The sequence below is a fragment of the Solenopsis invicta genome, chromosome 6 (assembly GCF_016802725.1).
Source record: "Solenopsis invicta isolate M01_SB chromosome 6, UNIL_Sinv_3.0, whole genome shotgun sequence".
Taxonomy (NCBI): domain Eukaryota; kingdom Metazoa; phylum Arthropoda; class Insecta; order Hymenoptera; family Formicidae; genus Solenopsis; species Solenopsis invicta.
The window spans coordinates 15780085-15803229 of record NC_052669.1 but is presented as its reverse complement, the minus strand read 5'-3'; the positions used below and the strand labels follow the sequence as shown (position 1 = coordinate 15803229).

General features: G+C 39.5%; 1 protein-coding gene across 1 annotated transcript in view; it reads left to right on the top strand.

Annotated features, from left to right (window-relative positions):
- Nucleotides 1–23145, top strand: part of LOC105206553 (tyrosine-protein kinase receptor torso) — a 345332-nt gene that overhangs the window by 273427 nt on the left and 48760 nt on the right. The window contains exon 13 of the mRNA XM_039451357.1: nucleotides 15698–15788. Within this exon, the coding sequence (XP_039307291.1) occupies nucleotides 15698–15788 (91 nt within the window). The remainder of the gene's footprint in view (nucleotides 1–15697; nucleotides 15789–23145) is intronic.

Below are 23145 nucleotides of genomic sequence, written 5' to 3'. Positions count from 1 at the left end.
GCTACCTTGGACCGAAGCAACGTTTATCGGTGGTACAAAATGTTCTCAGAAGGCCGAGAAGATGTGAACGACGAAGAGCGTGCCGGACGCCCGAGCACTTCAACAACAGACGAAAAAATTAATGAAGTGGAGAAAATGGTATTGGCCAATCGTCGAATCACCGTTAGAGAAGTTGCTGAGGACCTAAACATATCGATTGGCTCGTGCCATTCGATTTTTATCAATGATTTGGGCATGAGACGGGTCGCCGCGAAATTCGTACCAAAATTGCTGAATTGCGACCAAAAACAGCATCGCATGAACATTGCTAATGAGATGTTGGACTCTGTCCGCGACGACCCAAATTTGCTCCAGAGGGTCATAACTGGTGACGAATCGTGGGTTTATGGTTATGACGTGGAAACCAAAGCTCAATCATCTCAATGGAAGCTGCCGCACGAACCAAGACCGAAAAAAGCGCGCCAAGTTCGGTCGAATGTGAAAGTTTTGCTGACAGTTTTCTTCGATTGCAGGGGCGTGATGCATCATGAGTTCTTGCCACAGGGTAGAACGGTCAATAAGGAATATTACCTGCAAGTTATGCGCAATTTGCGCGAAGCAATCCGCCAGAAACGCCCGGATTTGTGGAAGAACAAAAATTGGCTTTTGCACCACGATAACGCCCCTGCTCACACATCGTTGCTTGTGCGCGACTTTTTGGCCAAAAACAACACACTAATGATGCCGCAGCCACCGTATTCCCCAGATCTGGCCCCCTGTGACTTTTTCTTGTTCCCTAAACTGAAGAGGCCCATGAAAGGACGACGTTACGCTACGCTTGACGAGATAAAGACGGCATCGAAGGAGGAGCTGAACAAGATAAAAAAAAATGATTTTTTGAAGTGCTTCGAAGATTGGAAAAACCGTTGGCACAAGTGTATAATATCTCATGGGGATTACTTTGAAGGGGACAAAATAGATATTCATGAATAAATAAATAATTTTTGAAAAAACACAAAATTCGCGATACTTTTTGAACACACCTCGTATATGATCATTGTGAGGGCTCGATGCCCCACCATAACGTCATTAGCAATACTATAAATTAGGCTGCCTAATGATGGACAGCGGGAGATTCTTACATTAAAGTCCGAGCAACACGTACGCGCTCCGCGATAAGTCGGTCACCCGACACCGCGTAACATATCCAGCGGTCGAGAGCGCGACAAGTGTACAAAATCCGCTCCACGATTTGATATTACAAATAAGGGAAATCATTTATAATAATTGGGAAACAAAAGTATTAATTATAAAGGGAGAATATTTGGTATTCGCTACTCCACGCGTCCTCCTCTAAGTGCCTTCCTCGTGGGTTCTAACCCTTAAGACGGAATAAATTCTAAATATTTCATCCCGTTGTACCTGGACCCGAGTAAAAATTTTTATATATAATTATATATAACCATATATAAATCATCATATATGATCATGTACGAAATTTGTCTATATATAACCATGTATGAAAATATATGAACATATATGAACATATATGATATCAAAAATTTATTTATAAAATTTACTTTAATATTGTCAAAAACAGTTTTCTTAATGTTAAGTTTTAAATAAAGTAGAAATGTTACTTAAAGTAAAAAAAAATTGGTAATCTTTCTCAAGAATTTTTTTTTCGGAAATTTTCAAGCGACCACTCATCCAAGTCGTAACCTTGCCCAATGTTGCTTGACCTGTAAGACCGCTGCGAACTGATGCTGGTGATGATCTGTGAACACTTTATGTTAACACATGTATATTGAGTCAATATATGTTATTGGAAAGATGAAACATAATTAAAGCATATTATTTATATAAATATATATAAAATTATACTTTTTAACGATTACGATTTGAATGGGTAACCGCTTAAAAATTTCCGGAAAAAATTCTTGAGAAAGAATGGCAATTTTTTTTACTTTAAAAATATTTTTATTTTATTTAATGTTAAGAAAACGGTTTTTTACAATAATAAAATAAATATTTATAAATAAACATTTTTTTCGTAAAAAAGTTTTCAAGTCAGTGAAAGCAACACGTCGCGAGCAGGCTTCGAAAATTTTGTATAAGATTTTGTAATAAGATAAACACTTTTAAAATGTCTAAATGTAAACGTACTTTGTATTTGCAACAAAAGACGCATTATGCTTGCGCGGTAATAGCACGCTTTCTGATTGATATCCAAATCCGAATATCCTATGGATGTCTAAAAATTGGCCATTAATAGATGTCCAAAATCTGACATATGATGGACGTCCAGACATAAAATAAACTTAAAACGGTTGTCAATAGGATGTCCTGTGTTATCTGAGATATGATTATAGGGTGAGTACACCAGTGAATGAACAGTCACCAATGAATGAACAGTATCACGTTTTTCTCGAAAAAATAAGGTGTCAGCGTAGTCTTTGGTTTTTGTACTTTTTTAAAACGGAATTTATATATCGTTATGTAGCAGCATCACACGTCACATACGTGAAGTTCGCTCGTGAAGTAATATTATAATTGTTTTCGACGACAGCGTGCGTCCCATCGCGTGAAATTGATAAAAATAGTAAGTACGGTCGCTTTCCTTTTTCACTTATAGGTAATATTATTTACTTAAGAAGTGTCGAACAAATCATGATATTATTTTCTCTGATCAATAAGATGTCTAAACCTTCGTTTTGCACAATTTTTATGAGTATTTTTAACCTCAAAATACTCTTAAACTCAATGTTTATTTACTGGTTCTGACAACCGCGATTTTTCCAGTGAATGAACGGCACCGTTCATTCATTGGAATATGTAAATCCAGTAAATGAACAACATGAAATTTGATTTACCTAGTAACGCTGTGAGATGTTATTTGAATTAAAATGTTTTTTGATAATACTAATACCTATCAGAATTTAATTATTTTCGTTGCGGAGTACAGGAAATATCTAGTAAATACCTAATCATCATTTTTTTAGCATACTGTATAAGATTAAGGCATAAAGAACAGTGATATCTTTATTGGTATAATTTTGATACGAGCATAACAGAAAATATACCTAATTTTTAGAAAATTATGAGATCAAGTGGATTCATAGATATTACGTATAATTTCCTGTAATTTTTAAGATGTCGGACATATCAAGAGTGGCTAAATCAAGGTATCGAAGATTTAAATACAGCGAAGAGGATTTACAGAACGCTTTGCTTGAGATACGAAACAAATCATTAACATTATCTAGAGCATCAACCAAATATGGAGTACCAAAAGGAACTCTTCATAATAAAATACAGGACAAGGTACCAGGAATTCGAAGAATGGGCCCGCAAACCATACTATCGGCAGAAGAAGAATCAAAATTAGAAAAGTGGATTATTGATAAAGTAAAAGTAGGCTTTCCAATGCATCCTGAAATGGTGAAAGATTCTGTACGAAATATTCTGAAGGAAGATGGTCGAGAGAATCCATTCGTCGATGACAGGCCTGGGAAGAAGTGGCTGTCTCTGTTTCTCAAACGGAAACCAGAAATAGTCAAAAGAAACACTGAGGTTATTTCTCGAGCGAGAGCGGCTGTAACGGAAGAAAAAATACGAGCTTGGTTCGCTGAAGTCATCAAATTCATGGAAGAAGAGGGTGCCGCTGACGTATTGGAAGATGGCAATCGCATATTTAATGGAATGCACACGTGTCCAAAAGACGGGCATTGTTCTTGATCCAAAAGGATTCAAAAATCTTTATGAAATCGCAAGTGGTCCTGAGAAAGAATCAATCACGGTATTGTGCACATATTCTGCCGCTGGAAAAGTGCCACCTCCGATGGTGGTCTACCTTTACAAGAGGATCCCTAGCCACATTGCTGACTCATTTTCTGACGGATAGGCTATCGGTCGTTCTGATTCTGGGTGGATGGTGTCAAGCACTTTTTACGAATACGTGGCAAACGTATTTTATCCGTGGTTAGTGGAAAAGTACAGAAAGTTTTCGGTCATTCTTTTCCTTGACGGACACAAATCACATTTGAGTCTTGAATTGTGCACATTCTGCATTAAGAAAAGAATTATTGTGTGCTGTCTACCACCAAATTCCACTCATATCATGCAACCGTGCGACGTATCAATATTCCACCGTTGAAAGTTTGCTGGAAAAAAATCGTTAGATCTCATAAACAAGAATCAAGCAAAGCTATAACAAAGGCAAACTTTGTTTAAAACGGCATTCGACAAATCAGCCAAGAAAGAAACAATTACGAATGGCTTTAAAGCATGCGGGCTCTTTCCATTCAACCCTGATGCGATTGATTACGCAAAGTGCATTTCAGAACGACACAAAGTCATACGAAATAAAACAACGAAGGACGTTCCAACTTCCGACGAATACGCAGTAACGAAGAGAGTTATAGAGCACATTTTAGGACCAGATGTAACAGATACACTCATACAAACATACCACGGATGCGACGACTGCGACGATTCCCTATTTAAAGTGTGGAAACTATACATGGAAAGATCAAACGGTTCGGATCTTCCCAATATGAACGCGGAAATCCTATCAAACCAGAAATTTGATCTCAATGTCAATGATGAAACGGATCAAATACAAGAAATTAGGGCTCCGCGTTCTTTGGACGGACTTGGTGCATTGAATGAAATACCTATCGAGTTTTTGGGATGTGACGTTGATTTTTCCCTGACCGATATTGCAAACGAATTGCAAATTATGGATGGATGAAATCTCGTAGAATATCCAACCGTTTAAGCTCTTATGACATCTACTTACACAATCGAGAGTCCTGTACTGGAGTCCGAAAACCCCAAAAGTAAAAAGACTGATGTACATAGTGTTCCAGCAGATGAAACGTCCCACAAGATTGACGTAGTTGGGATGAAGGAGATGCCAGTAGAGCAGCCCGAGTCCACAAATCCTATATGCAAAGAGGCTGATGTAACGAGTGTTCCAACAGATCAAACGTCCCACAAGATTGTAACGGTGTGACTTTTCTTGCGGTCGCGGATTAGCTCGCCGGTGCCAGGGTCGAGAAAAGAAGGAACTCCGATTTGAAAAGAAATTAACAAAATATTTATTTTTAAATCAATATATCCTCACACTCCGTGATACAAAAAAATAAAATTTATTAGGAAGAGAGGAAGTTAACACCTTCGGAACTCGTGTTCCCCGGAACGTTTGATAACACGCGGAAAGAACTTAAAAACTAATTATAACGTACTCACATAGAGAACAATTAGAAAACTTAAACTAAATTAAGCGCTCGCGGCGTCGATTGAAATCTTAAGTCTAAATGCGAGACGCGAATCTTACAAACTAACGCTCGGAAAATATTACAAGTAACGTGGACTTAATGCTAACGCAACTTAATAACTATCGCTCGCCTGAGGAAGGGGTCAAGATACGCTCGCTTTGTTAGGAGGGCGCTTGTTCGGACGGAACGCTCGGGACGGAGGATATCCAAGGAAAATCCAGCGAGGAAGTTGTAACTCCGGGTAAACGCGTCGTCGCCGACCGAGTGAAATTATTCTAAATCTGCTCTGAAAATAAAACGAAAATTAAGTATCAAAATTATAGGACAGGTAACAGGTAAAGAAACGGGTAACCGAGTACGTCCGGTATCAGGGGGCCGTAAACGGCCTGTGTTAGGAAGCCGAGAACGCCCGGCACAGGAGTGCGGATACCCGAGAACGCCTGGTCTCAGGAAAGCCGTGAACGGCCGGTGTCAGGAAGCCGAGAACGCCCGGCACAGGAGTGCGGATAACCGAGAACGCCCGGTGTCAGGGGTTTTCAGGAAACCGAGTACACCCGGTATAAGGAAGCCGAGAACACCCAGCCAAGGAGCTCCGAGTACTCCCGGAGTGTCGGTACCGGTGATTTGGAACCGACTGGATCCTCCTTCCTGATGTGGCTCCGTATTTATACCCTCCAGCCGCCCACGCAGTCGGAACCATGTGTTTACCCCACTTTTCGGCGTGCACCTACGCGCACGTGCCCGCGCGATGCTACGCGTGACGTCACGCGATCGGGCGTAAGAGAGAGCGAGATGGAGGACGGAACCGACGTCACGTGGCCGCGCATACGAGTGAGAGAGACGGAGAGTACTGACGTCACGTGATCGGGCGTGCGAGTAAAAGAGACGGAACGATATGTTATAATCCGGCGTGCGAGCGAGAAAGAGATATAATTTACCTTCGTAACGATGCTATCGTTACATCATCCCCCTCCTCAGGCTGGTGGCGCGGAGATTTTAATTTCCTCGACGGCAAGTCGTTAATTGGCCCCGATGGTTGAATCGCATAATCCATCGGTCTCCCAAAAGCCGTAACTTGTACTTGCGGCTTTTATGCACCGCGTAGTATGGTATATCGACCATTCTTTCGGTTGGTAAAAGGATCTTAACCGGCGGCGGAGGAGGCGGTGTTACATTAATGTCTTCCATATTAAGCGGTGGTAATTCTTCCTGTATGGGTATCAGTGTTTTCCATTCTGTCTATTCTTTCATGCGTGGACTTTTCTGGACAACGTTCTCGGAAATGGCAGCTCTGGAGGCGGTTTCTGGAAATGATACTTCGACGACTTCTGCCGGCCGAGTTACTGCCGCGACGGTGAGCATGATTTTTTATTGTTCACTGTCCGTAATTTTACGGCTCACCCGTGGAGCAAATGTTTGTTTTCTTGCTCTAGATTTTGTTCTTGATCGATATTGTTGTGGTACTGGTGGCGTTGAAAAAAAAATTGCCTTTTTTACCGCGTTTTCTCGGTCGCCTCTTTGTATTGTGCCGACGCTGGGTATTTTTCGAGGCAGCACGGAAGTCGACGGCGGAGGTGGTTCCTCATCGGATAGATCGGAGATATTTCCAAATAATTCTTGAAAAATTTCTTCTTTGGTTGCCATCTTTATCTCAAAAGCTGAAGACGAGCGTGTTACTCCTTCGAGTTTTCGCAAGCGACTGTGGTGGTGTGTGTGGTACTTGACCTTATTAGGCTGGTGCGCTTTTACAATGGTTTTTGGGTAATTTTTGAATTGCGCTCGTAGAGATGTGGCAACGTGGGGGCGCGAATTTTTCTGGAAGCGTAACGCAAAGGCGTCGCAAGTCAGGGGCACGGCTTTACGGATAAAATTACAAATTGAAATTTCGTTTTCTTCCGGAGCATTTTTTAAGTCTTGGACGTGCACATGTCGGTGCCAGCGTCCTCGCGTGTCGCGTAAATCTACAATTACCGGGGAAATAATGCGTCTCACTTCTAACGGTCCAATGTATCGCGAGGCAAGTTTTGCATTGAATCCGGCGGCTTTATTTGATAGCGGGTACTCACGTTTCCAAACTTTGTCGCCGATTTGCGGTCTCCAATTTCTTCGGCGGAGATTGTAGTGCGTTTCTTGCTTTTGAAATGCTCGGGCTTGATTGATGCGGACTACCTCGAATGCTTCTTCTAAACGACGACGCGTAATATGTGGTGTCGTGTTTTCGGCATACCGGCGATCCTGCGGATGTGGAAAAGCCAATTCGCGGCCATGATTTAAATAGGCCGGGGTATAATCCGTTGCTTCGTGCCTTGCAGTATTATATGGAAACTGCAAGGGTAGTAAATATTCATCCCAGCGTCTATGAATTTTTCCAACGAATTGAGAAATCATAGTTTTAATGGTTTTATTTGTTCGCTCGACAGGATTACAGTGAGGCGCTCTTACCGGTGTGGTGCGATGCTCGATTTGAAAGGCGCGCAAGAGTTCGGCCAGCTGTGCCGATTTTAATTGTGTTCCGTTGTAGGAAATAATTTGATCGGGACATCCGTGACGGTGTATAATATTTTCAGCGATTGCTTGGGTGACGACTGGAGCCGTGGCACGACGGAGTGGCTTTAATTCTATCCATTTACCAAAACAGTCTTGCATGACCAGGAGCCATATATGTACGCTCACTGACCTTGGCAATGGACCGACCAAATCCAAAGTTACTTGTTTCCACGGCGCGGTTACTGGAGTTGTGTGTAAATTGCCAGCTGGTTTCATTGATGGTATCTTGTGTGCTAAGCAAGTCGGGCATTGTCGTACGTATTTCGTGATGTCCTGGAACATACCTGGCCAATAATATAATCTGGCCATCCGAGCAATAGTCTTTGCTACCCCGAGATGACCAGCTGTAGGCTCATCGTGGTGCCGCTAAAGTATGGTCATGCGTTCTTCCTTAGGAACACATTGTTTCCATTGCTCGGCAGGATCGCTTTCACGAAAATCTAATTCGTGCATGATGTGCCGATAAAGTCGTCCTTGTTGCACACGGAAGTCCGGGTAATCCGCTGGTTTATTTTTAACTCCAGTTAATACCCGGCGGTATCAGCTGCATTTCGGAGTTGTTTGCGTACTGCAAACTTCTGGTTGCCTGGAAAGAGCGTCGGCTACTCGATTAAGACTGCCCTTGCGATATTGAATGTCAAAATCGTATTGCTGTAACTCAAAGAGCCAGCGTCCTAAGCGTCCGGTCGGTTCCTCCAGTTTCTGTAGCCATCGTAATGATTGATGGTCAGTTATTACGATAAAGGCGTAGCCTTCTAAATAGCCTCGCATTTTTTTTATGCCCCGACTGCTAGGCACTCCAATTCCGTGGCGCTATAATTTTTCTCTGCACCATTTAAAGTGCGACTGGCGTAAGCTATTACTCGTTCGCCGCCTTCTTGATGTTGAGTCAAGATCGCTCCGAGGCCGTACGTACTGACGTCGGTCTGAAGGATAAAGCGCTTGCTAAAATCCGGACAGGCTAGGACTGGTGCGCTTACTAATGCCTCCTTTAGTTGCTGGAAAGCCTTTTCTTGTTCCTCGGTCCAGATCCATTTGACATTCTTTCCAGTTAACTTAGTTATAGGTGTTGCGATACTTGAAAAATTCGGTACGAATCGGCGATACCAAGAAGCCATCCCCAGGAATTGTCGTACCTTGCGTATCGTGGTCTGAGCGGGCTAGTTCGCCACGGCGCTTACTTTCTCAGGATCTGTCCGGATGCCCTGGCGATTTATTATGTGGCCCAAATACTTTAATTGCTCCCTGCAGAAATGGCATTTCGCGGGATTAACTCGTAGCTTAGCCTCTCGTAGTCGTCGAAACACTTCACGAAGATGTTGAAGATGTTCTTCGAAGGTCTGACTGACGATGATGATGTCGTCTAGGTACACCAGCACATTAGGTTCAAGTTCTGGACTTAGCACTTCGTCTAAGAGACGTTGAAAAGTGGCTGGCGCCGAATGGAGGCCAAAAGGCATCACGCGGAACTGCATTAATCCTCTTCCAGGCACCGTAAAAGCCGTAACAGGTCGACTCTCTGGATGTAGCGGAACTTGCCAATATCCGCTTACGAGCGTAGACAGGTATCGGGCACCTCGTAATTTGTTAAGAGTAGCGGTTATATGAGGAAGCGGATAGGCGTCCTTTTCTGTAACCTCGTTTACTTTTCTAAAATCGATGCAGAAGCGATGAGTTCCGTCTTTCTTCTTTACAACCACAATAGGTGAACTCCAGGCACTGCGGGACGGTTCGATGATGCCATCATTAATCATTTTTTCGACTTCTTGATCGATTACGGCTTGCATTGCTGGGTTTCGCGGTCTACACCTTTGCTTAATCGGCTGGTCAGTTTTCAACCGGATGCGATGCTGTGTTCGATCGGTCGACCCTGAACTTTCTCGAATTTTCGCAACTCATATTCTAGAAATTCTTTTAATTTCTTTTAATTTCTGCTCTTCTTCCGGAGTTTGAGTGCTCAGTCCTTCTGCCGTTACTTTTGTTGTAGATGCCACGTCTTTTAAGTAGGCTTTAGGCGGCGGCCTTAGCATTGATCCAAGCTTGGCCCATAAATCCACGCCAATCAGCATCGCACTCTTAAGAGAGGGCATTATAAGAAAATTGTGTACGTGTTTTCTGCCCCCGATTTGAACTGGTAGATCCACGGTTCCAGGGATTTCAATGGCCGTATCGTCTGCCATTCGTACGGTGCTGGCCTGGTGTTCTGTATTGAAGCCAAGCGATTGTGCGTATTGAGCGGTTTTATTATTAATAAAAGATAGTTCGGATCCGGAGTCGATTAGAGCGCTTATTACTTTATTTTGAATCTGTACAGGTATGTGCGGCCGCGGCTGGTAACTCACTGGGATTTTTGCGAGGACCGGTCGGTGGCGGCGTCTCCTCCGATCCGGTCGGCGTTTCCCGCCGTGGGGTGGCAATCTTTCGTGAATATTCCGTCTTTGCCACATCTGGAGCAAAACTTCTTCGGAGGTCGTTTGCAAACAAAGCGCGTGTGGCCTCGCTGTTTACAACGCCAACAGCATTCTTCTCTACTGTACGCTGTCGCAACGGTACTTCCGGAGGTAGTTTTCTTTTCTGTGCGTAATTCTCGCCGTTGCTTTTCAATAGCTTCGAATTCGGCCGCTCTATCACTGAGATCGCTAAGACTAGTGAGATCGTCCAAGCGAATGTATAACTTATATTCCGGATTCATATTTTCGTATAGCCGGTCAAGTTGTTCTTCCGGAAAAAATTTTCCTGCTCGGCGCATATTTGTGAGCATGGCCGTGGCGTATTTGTGGAAAGGCTCATCTGCTCGTTGCATTCGGCCTTGAATTTCTCGCACTAATTGCGTGCGATACCGACGAGGTAAGAATTGTCTTTTAAAATCGTCGCAGAAATCGTCCCAGGTAGTCCAGGAACTTTTACAGTTCCGATACCACAGCAAAGAATCACCTCTCAGCATTTCAGGTAGTCCCATCAACATTTGATCGCCCGTGTATCCATAACCTTGTCGCAATTCATCTAATCGCTCCAAAAAGGAGATAGCGTCTTTGCCATCGAAATGGCAGCCCCATTTTCGCATCTGATTCATCACCTTTGCCGAATCCAAACGGTCGTTGTTTTCATCGGCCGGTGGATTGATAACAAGCTGAGGAGGACCTCCCCCTTGTTGATTATCGTAGTCCATATTTAAAGTTTCTAACTGTTCTGGATTTTTCAGGAAATATTTCAGGAGCCGCTGTCGAAGTGCTGTGTACGTGCCGGTACTCTCTAAGCCGAGCCTGTCTAACTGTTTGATTAACTGGGTTTTATTATAATAATATATATCACTTCGTGTAGGAGACATTTATAACAAATCGGAGCTCGACGGATCAGGTCCCTGTTCGGGCGCCATGTAACGGTGCGACTTTTCTCGCGGTCGCGGATTAGCTCGCCGGTGCCAGGGTCGAGAAAAGAAGGAACTCCGATTTGAAAAGAAATTAAAAAAATATTTATTTTTAAATAAATATCTCCTCACACTCCGTGATACAAAAAAATAAAATTTATTAGGAAGAGAGGAAGTTAACACCTTCGGAACTCGTGTTCCCCGGAACGTTTGATAACACGCGGAAAGAACTTAAAAACTAATTATAACGTACTCGCATAGAGAACAATTAGAAAACTTAAACTAAATTAAGCGCTCGCGGCGTCGATTGAAATCTTAAGTCTAAATGCGAGACACGGATCTTACAAACTAACGCTCGGAAAATATTACAAGTAACGTGGACTTAATGCTAACGCAACTTAATAACTATCGCTCGCCTGAGGAAGGGGTTAAGATACGCTCGCTTTGTTAGGAGGGCGCTTGTTCGGACGGAACGCTCGGGACGGAGATATCCAAGGAAAATCCGGCGAGGAAGTTGTAACTCCGGGTAAACGCGTCGTCGCCGACCGAGTGAAATTATTCTAAATCTGCTCTGAAAATAAAACGAAAATTAAGTATCGAAATTATAAGACAGGTAACAGGTAAAGAAACGGGTAACCGAGTACGCCCGGTATCAGGGAGCCGTAAACGGCCTGTGTTAGGAAGCCGAGAACGCCCGGCACAGGAGTGCGGATACCCGAGGACGCCCGGTGTCAGGAAAGCTGTGAACGGCCGGTGTCAGGAAGCCGAGAACGCCCGGCACAGGAGTGCGGATAACCGAGAACGCCCGGTGTCAGGGGTTTTCAGGAAACCGAGTACACCCGGTATAAGGAAGCCGAGAACACCCAGCCAAGGAGCTCCGAGTACTCCCGGAGTGTCGGTACCGGTGATTTGGAACCGACTGGATCCTCCCTCCTGGTGTGGCTCCGTATTTATACCCTCCAGCCGCCCACGCAGTCGGAACCACGTGTTTACCCCACTTTTCGGCGTGCACCTACGCGCACGTGCCCGCGGGATGCTACGCGTGACGTCACGCGATCGTGCGCAAAAGAGAGCGAGATGGAGGACGGAACCGACGTCACGTGGCCGCGCATGCGAGTGAGCGAGACGGAGAGTACTGACGTCACGTGATCGGGCGTGCAAGTAAAAGAGACGGAACGATATGTTATAATCCGGCGTGCGAGCGAGAAAGAGATATAATTTACCTTCGTAACGATGCTATCGTTACAAGATTAATGCAGCTGAGATGAAGGAAACTACAGTAGAAGAGCCCGAGTCCAAAAATTCAGAAATTAAAGAGACTGATGTACCACCTAGTGTTCCAGAAGATTAAACGTTTAAGAACAAGCCAACAATTTTGAGCAACGTGGTTAGTCGCCAGGCGTTCCACACAAGAATCGATAATTCTACTGATAAAATTTGGAATAAATACCTCCATTGGCCCAAAGTTGGCGACAAATCAGTGAAGAAAGGACAACAAAAAGTGTTGACTGAGCAGCCTTTGCGATTACATCAAAAAAATGGAAAGAGATGACAGAAAAAAAACAAAACGAACTACTGGAAAAGCAAGAGATAGCTACAAAAAAAGTTACATTAAGAGAAGAGAAAAAAAAACAGAAGGAAGAAGAAAAGTCTAAAAACAAAATTAAGAAGGAACCACAAGAAAAGAATAACTCCTGTATGAAAAGAAAGAATGCAGTCGTGAAGAAAGCCAAAGATATGGACAAAAACAATAATACTGATGAGGATAACGGGATAAATGCAGCATTGCCGGTAGCTCGAAGACAGCGGGTCAAGAATAATTCTGACATGCAATCTTCAATAGTAATCGAAGAAGAGAATACTAAATTATCCGTAAAAAGCGGGTTAAAAGAAAAAGAGCTGTAAGAACTGCTGTAAAATAACAGAAAAAGACAGAATAATGAAAGTAGTAGTGACATTAGTCCACTTACCTACACATCTACCTATCACTGCTGTGCAAGAATAAAAGTACAAAATTATCGATAATTAAAGTTCCTAATTATTTGTTATATTACTTTTGTTATATTACTTTATTGAAAAATGTTTGATAATTATTACTGTTAAGACTGCAGATACCTACTTTATGTATAAAATCTTGCGAAATAAATGATACATTAATACCTATAACTACTTTATTTGACAGTGTTCAGTCACTGGATTTTGCTGTTTATTCACTAGATTGGTCTGTTCAATTATTGGTGCAGAAGCTGTTCATTGATTGGGTCCAAGTGTTCAATTACTAGGGAAATTGCTATTTTCACTTTCAATAAGGTTTTTTATATAAATTTCTGTTCGAATAATACGTTTTAACGATCTAATTCAAATATTTAGGATATAATATGTCGAATAGAATTGGTTTTGTCCATAACCATCCAGTACAAAGAAAACCTTTCCCAAAACTGACCGTGCGCTTAATCATTCATTTACTGGTGCACTTACCCTATATGGTAAAATCAGATATGATTGACCTACCTAACTGTGAACTCATATAAAGATTAAATATGAAGTCATATATTTACATATATGGAGAAATATTACTTCATATCAGATTATGCTTGACAATATACATAATAAGATGTAATCATATATAAATTATATATAATCATATATATTTATATATATTTATATATATTTATATATAACTATACATGAAAAATTTTTACTCGGAAAGGTACAACAGTTACAAAAATATCACGCACACTATCCACAAAAATGCTATTTCGAGAAAACAAAGTTTTAAGTTTAAGTTTTAAGTTTTAAGTTTAGTTTATATAAGTATATCAAATACATGATTTTTCTGTCACTCAGCTATTCCAGGGCCATATAGTAATCCTTCCTCTTCTTTGCAGATTAGTTTTGAGACATTTGTTTGCTTCTACGCTTCCGATTTTCTTTTATAACCTCGCGGCTTTGTCCAAACTTCTTTTATAACCTCGAGGCGCTGATCTTTCAATACAGTATTGATCTCACTCTTTGGAATATATTTTGGCTTTTTCTCTTATACCTTTTCCTATCGTTGTCATAGTTTTAAGGACAGCTTAAAAACTGTCATTAAAAATTCCGGTTGCTAAATAAACCGCGATTTCAATTATTTTTGATTCACAATGAAGATGTTTAATCACAAATCCCTGGTAGAGTAAAAACTCGTTATTATTTTGAGTTTTATCACCCAAGCATCTTTTTAACAATTTTCTTAATGATAAATCTTTGAAAATTGGCTTTATGCCTCGCTGAACATCTTTATGTAGTGACGGTTTATGATAGACCTTATCAACACCTGCACTCGGATCAATTAAGACTGACTTATAACTCCGAAAGTTTTACAAATTTTGAAATAAAATTTACAGGAGATATTTTTGAGATGTTAGATTAAAATATTTTGTTAAAGAAATCGATTTTTTTGTACCCAAAAAAGCGAATTCCCCCTTAATTGGCGTATACAGATGACTCCAGCATCGCCCTAATTCATTTTTGTTTACTGGACAGTAAACACAAAGTTACATAAACGTTAATTGTAATTTTCCACTCAACAATGTAACTATTATATAACACACTCGTTATACAACAGTTACATTGTTGAATAGGAAATTACAACTAACATTTATGTAACTGTAACTTTGTGGTTATGGATTGCAGTCTGCGTGCCACAGGCGGATCTTCGGCTTAAGGACCGCCCCCTCAGTTTTATTATTATTATTATTATTAACTTGGTGGTTGCTGTATCTGTTTCATGGATAGACGTAGTATATCTAGACTGCGCGATTCCCAGGTTTTTGAAGAGTAAGGGTAAAGTTTAGATAGATAGGACACACTGTTTTGTGTTCATGCGTTTTTTTTTTTGTTTGCGCACAAGTGTACATATGTGAGAGAGTTGAAAGAGGAAAGGAAGTAAACCAAATGTCTGTTTCGTACACATCTACAAACGAAAAAGTACAGTGTTTACAAAACAGTGTTTTTTCTACTTGAATTTTACTTCCACTCCTTGATTGTGCAATCTAGGTTTCATAATCGTACATTCTTTCTCATTCGTGCATGCGTACGATGCGTATATCTATTTGTCTCAATTCCCCGTTCTTCTTCCAACTCCATCTCATAAATGTACACTTTGTAAGTAAATGATAGTGAACACATAATTACAAAACAGAAGGTGTCGTTTTCTACGTAAATATTTCTACTACTCTTCAATAACCGCGGATGTTCGGTCTAGATACATTTATCTTTATTTAATATTCAGTAAACAATAAGAACAAATGATGCATTATGCGTAACATTCGTGAAATGGAATGCACCCTATATTTATAACATTTAGTCTACTTTTAGCACAAATTAACGCCTACCCCTGACTTTTAATATGGCAGAAGTTTTAAATTTAATTTTGTCCGAATTTAAACGACACTCCCTATAAATTAAAAAATGCATTAATTTTATTTTAAGTAATTACTTTGTTATTTATACAATATGTATAAAATAATTTTGTTTTTAGATTTGGCAGAATTTAGTGAATGCCGTATTCGAGTGTAGGATTCACTTGAAATCCAATATGGTTTCTTTCGCTAATAAGAACGTTGATCATGGTAATAAATATAAACATATACATATATTTACACACACACACACACACACACACACACACACACACACCCCAGTAAACAAAAATGGATTAAAAATTTATAATTCATTTTAATTTATTTAAATACATTTTGGATTAAAAGACAATAATTAAATCATTCCAATCCTATGTCACGGATTAAAATGGATTGAATAATCTGCGAAAACTCCTTTTAGATTGAAAAAATAAAAATCATTTTATTTTAATCTCAAAGAATAAAATGAATTGTATGTCCCGCATAACTTTTTTTGATTGAAAAGAATAGAATAGAAACCCCTTAAATTCAATCTCACTTCATAGATTAACACAGATTCAAGGAATTCTTAAACTTTAATTAAATAGAAATGGATTCGTGGTCATTACCGAATACAAATTGTTTATTTTTTAAATTTTTTTCTATCCTTTGTAAATATTTTGAATTCATTTTCGTTTGCTAGGACGCACACCATATACACACGCACACACACCATATGTATATAAAGTGTCTATGAAGTCTGTTCTCACCCTCTATATTCAAATTCAAAACCTCTGGATCACATATTTAAAAAGTAGCCCGTCCAAATGATCAAATATGTATAGTTCATCATCGTGTTTCCGAATTATAAAATATTAAATATTGTAAATCTTTTATTATATTTATAATTTTCTGATAATTTCATTTTAATACATATATGCACGGAATGATAAGATGAATTAACTGGTGTGAGTAAAACACAGTTTCTTTAAAAAAAGATTATGTGATTACGTGTGTTATATTGATAAAAAACAACAATATGTTCTTCACGTCAATTAATTTATTTTATTATTCTGTATATTAAGGTAGGATTATTAAGAAATTAATAGTTTACAAGACATTTTATATTTTATGTCAAAATATGACGGGATAAAAAATATGCTTCGTCTAACATTTAGGAAAATCTTTCTTTTTTTTACTAGACAAGAATCATAGAAGATTTGATAAGATAGGAATTAGCAACAAAAACTTATCTTGTGTGTACGCTATAATAGAGTGCATTTCACGAGTCAAACGCACATTTTATGACTCCAAAATATGTCGACATGTTAGGGAAAAGTTATAAACGCCCATGATGGAAAGATACAATGTGAGGCATTGCGCAAATAATGGCGGCAAAGCAAAACATGACTTGTCAAACAATCACAAGGATCTCCATTTATGTACACAAAATTTAAACGGTTACAACTGGTTATTAATAAAAACACAATTTTGGAAGTTTTAAAACAAACTCCCTTTACGGACATTCAGTGAACTATAATTTATACTAAAAGGCTAACTGCCATGCTCAAGGCCACCTGCCAAAATCTTCTTGGAAGAATTTATGATCTTAAACAGACATAATTTGCTTAGATGAAGAAAATTTTTCTCTTCGTGTAAGTGCTGTATTGCCGTGATGACATAATTTTAATTTATTATTAAAAATCGTAATTCTATTAACATTATTTTTTAAACAAATATTCGTATCCGAGTAAATTTCTTTATGTAATTAAAAATTACAACAGCGCGCGATGAATCGTATCCCGTATAGGCACAAGGGACAGCATTTATGTCAGTTTCTCGAGCGCCTCAATTCCGTGTTTTCTCTCTCCATCCAACGTTGAGCGAGGAAGATGCGATATCGAAACAGCCCTTACTACTTTCTGTCGGCATCCCGATCTTCGCCGCGCTGCCAAGAAACACGTACACCCAAGGACTTTGATTCTGTCCATGGGGAAATTTTCCAAACTGAGAAGTCGCTATCTTTCTACATACTTACAGTTCATGATTAACGTAACGACCAATAAGCTCTGGTCGTTACGTTAATCATGAACTGTAAGTATGTAGAAAGATAGCGACTTTTCAGTTTGGAAAATTTCCCCATAAACAGAATCAAAGTCCTTGGGTGTACGTGCGCGCCTCGCGTAGCTCGCGTGCAGTGATGGGATATGGGAGGGAAATTCCCTATTTTGAGGGATCTTTTTGGCGTAAAAGGAAAAAAGGGATTTTTTTTTCTAATATTGCAGTTTGGAAAGGAATTTCTAGAGTAGTCACTTGGTTTTAGTTTTTCTGATGAATTATTAAAAATATGCTGTTTTTATAAGTTTACACAAAACACTTTTCTATACTAGAATTGACCGCGTTTGGCAGACTCAATAGTTGTAAGTTTTCCGTTGAGTACTGTTTGTTGATTGGTTGGTTCTAAAAGTAAAAACCAATCACATTTGATTGCTACTAAGCGGTTTGTTCTACTGAACATAGTCGTCGAATCGTTACCGTTTGTATCGATTTCATAAAAAATCGAAGGTAAAAGGATCGATCTTTCGCAAAATTGATTCTTTTCTGGCAATCTTAGCCTTTACGGTCTATACTCTACACTCTACATAGTCGCAGCAAAGTAAATTCACATGTTATTTCGTGTAATACCAAAGCAGTCTATGGTTCCAGGTCCATGTGCACAAAATTAATTTAATATGTAAGTACACCCAAGGACTTTGATTCTGTCCATGGGGAAATTTTCCAAACTAAGAAGTCGCTATCATTCTATATACTTACAATTTATGATTAACGTAATAACCAATATGCTCTAGTCGTTACATTAATCATAGGCCTAGTTTACATCGTGCACTTAATACGCGTATTAAATACTATATTCGTATCAAATTCGTACTAAATTTTTAGTACTCACGATGTAAACACTGCCGGATCAAATTGGTACGAACGTATCAAGCAAGAGTATCGTACCAAACTGATACGCGTACCAAATGATACAAATAACGATGTAAACACTGAAACGTATTTTGTAGTGGATTAGGCCTATTGAATATAATTGACCGGTCTTATGATAAGTAATCTTATTTGGTCTTTCTGAAACGATAACATATTAAAAATTTCGTGTAAGAAACGTTTAGTACGTTCGATGTAAACAAGCCTGTATTAAAGTGCATTGGTGCGCACCAAACTTAATACGAATACCATAGTTTTAACGATGTAAACTAGGTCAGAAACTGCGAGTATGTAAAAAGTGGTGACTTTTCAGTTTAGAAAATTTCCCCATGGACAGAATCAAATTCCATGGGTGTACATATATTTTCTATTAAATAAAACTGTAAAAATGTTTTATTATGTCTTATGTTTTCTTAAACATAGCTTATCTCTATGTATCACCGTTGTACAGCATTTTTTTATTACTGAAACAGTAATTTTTTGTTATCATTTTGCGTTTTGACTTTTTTTACAGAAACTCATTAGGTCTGTTTATTTTTGCAGCTAAAGTGAGACAAATATATATTTGGACGTTGAAAAAACAGAAACTGATAAAGATCTTAAGTGTAAAAGTAACGCAAACAAACCTAATAATATGATAAATTTAATAGTGACAACAAAGAATTACTATTTTAATGGTAAAAAATGATTGGAGTACATAATAACTTTAAATTTACCGCTCAGAGAGAATTTCATGGTCAAAGTGGGAAATTATTACACCGATAGAGGGAGGTTGCGTTTGTCTCATATGTATACCAACACTGCTCGCGTGTGTGCGGCAGCCAAGCGTCAGCGGGGAGAGACACCATTTATGCCGGTGCGTGTACGTATGTACGTGTGTACGTATGTAAGTATGCACGTATGTATATATACATATACACACATACATACATACATACAGAGTGTATAAAAAGTGTGGAAACTCCTAAATATTTCCGTTTCCTTGCATTTTACAAGATGTTTCAGAGAAAAATTGTAAAATTTCAAAAGATTTATTTATTGTTATTATCAGTTTGACCTTAGATAGCGTCGCCAAGGTAACATCAAAATTACATTAACTTTTTTAAATAAAAGACACTATTTTTGATCCCAGAATCTAATAGCTGGTGTCAAGACCTTTACAAAATCCTACAAAAAAGTTTATTTTTGTTAAATATTTTCCGAGTTGGAGGGTTGAAAGCTACAGTGTACTGTAACTTTTAAGCGTCACAACTCGGAAAGTACTTAACAATAAACTAATTTATAGTGTTTTGGAAAGCTCTCAAAACACTATAAATTTGAGAGCTTTTCAAAACACTATAAATAAGTTTATTTTCATGAAGGACTTTCCGAGTTGTGACGTTTGAAAGTTACAGTACACTGTAGCTTTCAAGCCTCACAACTCGGAAAGTACTCAACGAAAATAAACTTTCTTGTAAGGTTTTGGAAAGGTCTTGACACCAGCTATTAGATTCTGGAATCAAAAATAGTGTTTTATTTAAAAAGTTAATGTGATCTTGATATGACCTTGGCGACACCATCCAAGGTCAAATTGATAAAATCCGTAAATAGACCTTTAAAACCTTACAACTTTTGTCTGAAACATTTTTTTGTAAAGTGCAAAAAAACGGAAATATTTAGGGATTTTTACACTTTTTATACACCCTGTATACAAAGGATTCAGGATAACTCGTTGTCTTTCAAAGGAAGGAATTCCTAGTAGAATTCTAAAACGATTTTTTCTTTGGCAAAAATTTGGCAGACGCTTAAATTTTGAAATATAAGCCGATTAAATTAACGTATCACGGGTCGAATACAGATGGTACGCAAAGGCGGCGCACTCACCGTTACGAGCGGGTATGTAAGACGTCTGCTGCGCTTAGCTGATACAACACACAAGAGTCTCTCTCTTTCTCTCTCTCTCTCTTCCCTCCCCCACCTACCCTCCCTCCTTCCTCTCTCATCACAATGCTAGCTTTAACTCAAAAATGTAATTATTTTTTGTTTTGATTTTAATGATTTTGATAAGAGAAGTGTCAGGAAATTCTTTGTATAGTCAAAAAATCAAAAAAAGAATTACACAAAATCTACAAAAGTATTTACATCTCGAGTTTTTAAAAACAGTAGTACTTTTCTTGTCACAGAGAGAGAGAGAGAGAGAGAGAGAGAGAGAGAGAGAGAGAGAAAGCGTGCTTGTCTGAACAAGTTTGGGTATATTTACTTAGGTATTATTTTGTACAGCGATCAATTAGTTGCCTTTACAATGAGACAGACAAAAGTTTTCTTGATTGCAAATTATCACTTTTTAGCATCAATTTAGTATCAGACGCTTAAAAGTTACAGTACACAATTCATTCACTTGATCGACAAAATTTAAGCAACTAATTAACGATCACTTCGAGTAAGGATCACTGCAAATAATTATTATTTATTCGGCGTGTGAAAATACGTGGCTCCATAAAACATGTGTTTAAGCGCGACAAACAGATAACACGTGTTTACTCGGTAACCGGAAAGAGCCGACTGATTTTATTGATCATGTTATAATCGAATATGAACGCGTGATTGATCGAATAGAAGTTAGAACGCGAAAATTTAAAAGTAAAATATTGATTAATATTATTTTTAATAATAAAACTTATTGAAAAATATTACAATGTTAACTTTCTTTATTATTTATTAAAAATTGCTTCAATATTTCAAAAAAATATTTTTTAATTTATTCTATTAAAATTATTATTCTTTTTGTATCAAGAGATTCTAATAAATTGTTAAAACCAAAAGATTGTTGTTTGAAATAAATCATTTGGTTGCCCTAAAATGAGCAGATTAGCTTTTCGAAGAGAATTAATAATTTAATTCGAACAATCTCTTGATTTTAACAAATTATTAATTGCTCAAATTTTATCGATCAAGTAAATGAATTGTGCATTGTGATACTAAAAAGTAATAATTTACGAGAGGATCAAAAAAACTTTGGTCTGTCTCAACGTGGAGGCAACTAATTGATTCGCTGTACAGAATAATACTTAAGTAAATATGCCAAAACTTGGTCTTTTAAGCACGCTCTCTCTCTCTCTCTCTCTCTCTCTCTCTCTCTGTAACAAGAAAAGTACTAGTGTTTCTAAAAACTCGAGATGTAAATACTTTTGTAGATTTTGTGTAATTTTTTGTTTGATTCTTTGTATAAAGAATTTCCTAGCACTTTTCTTATCAAAATCATTAAAATCAAGATGAAAAATAATTACATTTTAAGTTAAAACATTGTGATGTGACAGAGAGAGAGAGAGAGAGAGAGAGGAAAGAGAGACTCTTGTGTGTTGTATCAGCTGAGTGCAACAGGCGCCTCACGACACACCCGCGCGTAACGATGAATGCGCCGCCCCTGCGTACCATCTGTATCGACCTGTGATTCGTTAATTAATCGGCTTATATTTCAAAATCTAAGCGTCTGCCAAATTTTTGCCAAAGAAAAAATCGTCTTAGAATTCGACCAAGAATAAGTTCCTTGAAGGACAACGGGTTATTCTGAATCACCCTGTATATACATATAAGAAAAGCGAATCATTAATTAATTAATCAATTGTAACGACCGTACTTCGCGCACGGACGGTTGGCGGTGCGGGAACGGGCGCGAAAGGTCGCCTGGAGGATTTAGACGTGTGTTTTAAGTTGGTAGATACACATACGTTTATTTCACGCGGTTAGTTTTACATTAATTCGGTACATTCACGATTGCGGTTACTAGTACGCAGTACGATCAGCGGTACGAGGCTCTAGAAATCCAGAGATGCGATCGGGCGGTGATCGAGACGCGGATCTTAATTAACCATCTATACGCGCGGACGGACGTGACACAGAAATTCAGAACTTATCGATATATGCAAGTTTGGCACGATAGGGGAATCTATTTACAAAGGCTTGGACGTACGCGGTACAGGAATCTATTTACATAGGCTTCGGCGAGCACACCTGTCGCGCGAGCCGCGGTTCGCGGAACTTCGTCTGGAGTTTTTCTTCGAATCGCGACGGCCTTGCTATTGTGGCCGTGACACTCGTGTGAGACGCGGTGCGTGGTGCGGTGAGCGCGGCGCATACGCGTTTTGTTGTCAGTTCGTCGCGCGGCCCGTCGCGAGGCGGTTAAAATCGCGAGTGATTGCCGGAAGACACCCCCTCACGCCAAGTGCGCTTGGTGGAGGCACGGAGCACCGTACCCCCGTACGTGAGGTGGCGTCGAACTCGGGAGGCTGGTTGGATGGAAAGTCGCCTTCGCGTCAAGTGGCTTGACAGAGCCCAAGTTCTCCTTGAACCCAGGTCGACGAGTCGGGAAACGGAGCTAGGATCGGAGGCGGAAGCGGTTGCTAGCTAAGTGGCTTAGCGGAGACCGAGGCGCTCGATCTCGATGGCAACCTAGGACTCCTAGTCGGCGGACCGGCCGGAAGCGGAATAAAGGTCCCTGCCTCCGGCGAACGTCGCCTTATATGCCCGAGGATCGAGAAGAGGGGATGCGCGGCGTGTTACGGCGGAGAGGTCCGGCGGCAGCATCCCCGTCATTCGATCTCGGGTCTCTCGCTTCGGACCACGT